This window comes from Penaeus vannamei, chromosome 25, assembly GCF_042767895.1.
Source record: "Penaeus vannamei isolate JL-2024 chromosome 25, ASM4276789v1, whole genome shotgun sequence".
Classification (NCBI taxonomy): Eukaryota; Metazoa; Arthropoda; class Malacostraca; order Decapoda; family Penaeidae; genus Penaeus; species Penaeus vannamei.
In genome coordinates this window covers 6,347,547-6,350,627 of record NC_091573.1, presented here as the reverse complement: position 1 = coordinate 6,350,627, position 3,081 = coordinate 6,347,547, and the positions used below count along the sequence as shown (strand labels likewise).

The 3,081-nt window shown below is 44.8% G+C and overlaps 1 protein-coding gene across 1 annotated transcript in view; it reads left to right on the top strand.

Moving 5' to 3' along the window:
• Positions 1 to 3,081, top strand: part of LOC113804141 (uncharacterized) — a 10,661-nt gene continuing 7,580 nt past the window's right edge. Inside the window, exons 1-2 of the mRNA XM_027354978.2 lie at positions 1 to 236; positions 1,336 to 1,406. Of these exons, the coding sequence (XP_027210779.2) occupies positions 197 to 236; positions 1,336 to 1,406 (111 nt within the window). The 5' untranslated portion in view covers positions 1 to 196. The remainder of the gene's footprint in view (positions 237 to 1,335; positions 1,407 to 3,081) is intronic.

Genomic DNA, 3,081 nt, shown 5'->3' with positions numbered 1-3,081 from the left:
TTCGAAACATACCACCAACACCCCCTTGCGTGTTATAGTCACTACAGATGGCAGAGTGTTAGGAAGTGTTACGATTTCAAATAAGGGGGGCTTGATTTGTTTCGAGGGCGCAGCTGCGGTAGACCTATAAGGGGAAAGATCTCGGGATTATTTTTTTTCGCTTTAGAATTACAAATAGCAAGGATATATTTATACCATGGTGATTAGGAAAGAGGATCGCGTTTGGGTCGAAGAAGGTAAGTGAATTCTTTTGTTGTTCAGATGTCAAACTCAAATAGCATTTCCGAGAACCAACTCGCTTGTTTTAAATTCTAACGAATTTGATATCAATCGACTCCTCTCGATGCCAAATAATCAAATGTTACCATAAATAAGTATAACATGAACGTTCGAAAGTTTTCATAGCATGCACAGGAACGGGTCGTGCAGTAACTTACTTTCGACAATATTTTCCCAAAGTATTTGGGAAGTTCGCATAAGTTTAGATACTTGGTAATATGCAAGATAATACTGAATGGGCTCTGGTACACCTAACCACACTCGTCAGGAACATGCTTATTGTAGCAAGGATATTTCCATAACAAAAGCAGACAGTTTATGAAATCAATATATTTTAAGACATTTTGAGGGGTAAAGGAACATGAAATTATTCGAATTAGTCATGTTAATTGGCTTGAAGTTACCCATGTGCGTGAAAAGGCAATAGTCCAGTTCATGACCGTGAAATAGTGAAAAAAATATTGTTTATGAGAAACCGCAATAGCATGGAGATATCAAAACTAAGCCAACGTTGGCTTATCAGAGATCGTGCACTAAAAAAAAAAACTATGGCAACTAATATAAAGCACATCTATTCTGATAAAATACGAGCTTGTAGACCTCCCTAGCAATTTTACGAAAGAAGGAACTAGTCTAAGCTCCCATCTCCCCAGAATATCAGTGGTGCTGGTTCGTTGGTCTTCGCCGGATCTTGCTTGGTGTGAGTTTGTCCTTGGTATTTATCAGGTTCTGGGAAATGTTGCCAGATTTTTAGGTTTCCCCCCAACAATTTACGTACGTTTAACGAGTGTCGTAGCGTTTTCAGTGAATTTGCGTTTGCATGTGGAGGGAAAAGGGTATTTGTTTATGAAGTGACTCGCGCGGTAGTTTTAAGGGACCCAGTTTCTTCCTTTCTGACGTTATCCAATGCCTGCGTTATTCCTTATTCCGTAGTGCGGTCATTATGTAAATGCCTTCTAGAGTACAGAAAAGGGAAGACAAATATCAGTAATATGTCTTTGAAGGGTAAACAAGTCGAAATATATCGAGAATTCAAATTGTATTGTGAAATTGCAGAGGTGGGCAGTCGAGAACTATCAAGGTCTTCCGGTGCAGCTTCTCCAGACGACAACTCGATCCATACTACGGTTTGTATATTTGTTTATTAATCCATTATTTATTTATTTATTTATTTATTTATTCATTCCTAAGGTATCGGTGTAGAGTGATTGTGTGATTGTACACACACACACACACACACACACACACACACACACACACACACACACACACACACACACACACACACACACACACACAATCACCCCCCCCAACACACAATCGTCCCCCAAACACACACACAATCGCCCCCCAAACACGCACACAATCACCCCCAAACACACACACACACACACAATCACCCCCCAAACACACACACACAATCACCCCCCAAACACACACACACACAATCACCCCCAAACACACACTCACACACAATCACCCCCAAACACACACACACACACAATCACCCACCAAACAAACACACACAATCACCCACCAAACAAACACACACACAATCACCCACCAAACAAACACACACACAGTCACCCACCAAACAAACAAACACACAGTCACCCACCAAACAAACAAACACACACAATCACCCACCAAACAAACACACACACACAATCACCCACCAAACAAACACACACACAATCACCCACCAAACAAACACACACACACAATCACCCACCAAACAAACACACACACACAATCACCCACCAAACAAACACACACACACAATCACCCACCAAACAAACACACACACACAATCACCCACCAAACAAACACACACACACAATCACCCACCAAACAAACACACACACACAATCACCCACCAAACAAACACACACACACAATCACCCACCAAACAAACACACACACACAATCACCCACCAAACAAACACACACACACAATCACCCACCAAACAAACACACACACACACAATCACACACCAAACACACACACACACACAATCACCCACCAAACACACACACACACACAATCACCCACCAAACACACACACACACACAATCACCCACCAAACAAACACACACACACAATCACCCACCAAACAAACACACACACACAATCACCCACCAAACAAACACACACACACAATCACCCACCAAACAAACACACACACACAATCACCCACCAAACAAACACACACACAATCACCCACCAAACACACACACACACACAATCACCCACCAAACACACACACACAATCACCCACCAAACACACACACACACAATCACCCACCAAACACACACACACACACAATCACCCACCAAACACACACACACACAATCACCCACCAAACACACACACACACACAGTTACTCCCCCCACACATACAATCCCCCCCCTCCACACACAATCGCTCCCTCCCCCCAACACACAATCACCCCACACACAGACACACAATCACCCCCCTCCCACAGACACACAATCACCCCCCTCCCACAGACACAATCACCCCCTCCCACAGACACAATCACCCCCCCCCACAGACACAATCACCCCCCACACACACACACACACAATCACCCCCCCCTCCACACACTCACCCCTCCCCCCTCCACACAACCACTCCCTCCCCCCACACACACAGTCCCTCCCCTCCCCCCACAAACACAATCACTCCCCCTCCCCCTCACCACAAACACAGTCACTCCCCCCTCCCCCCCCCATACACACACAATCACTCCCCCTCCCCCCCCCGCACACACACAACCTGGTGCCTTCTTCACAAGGA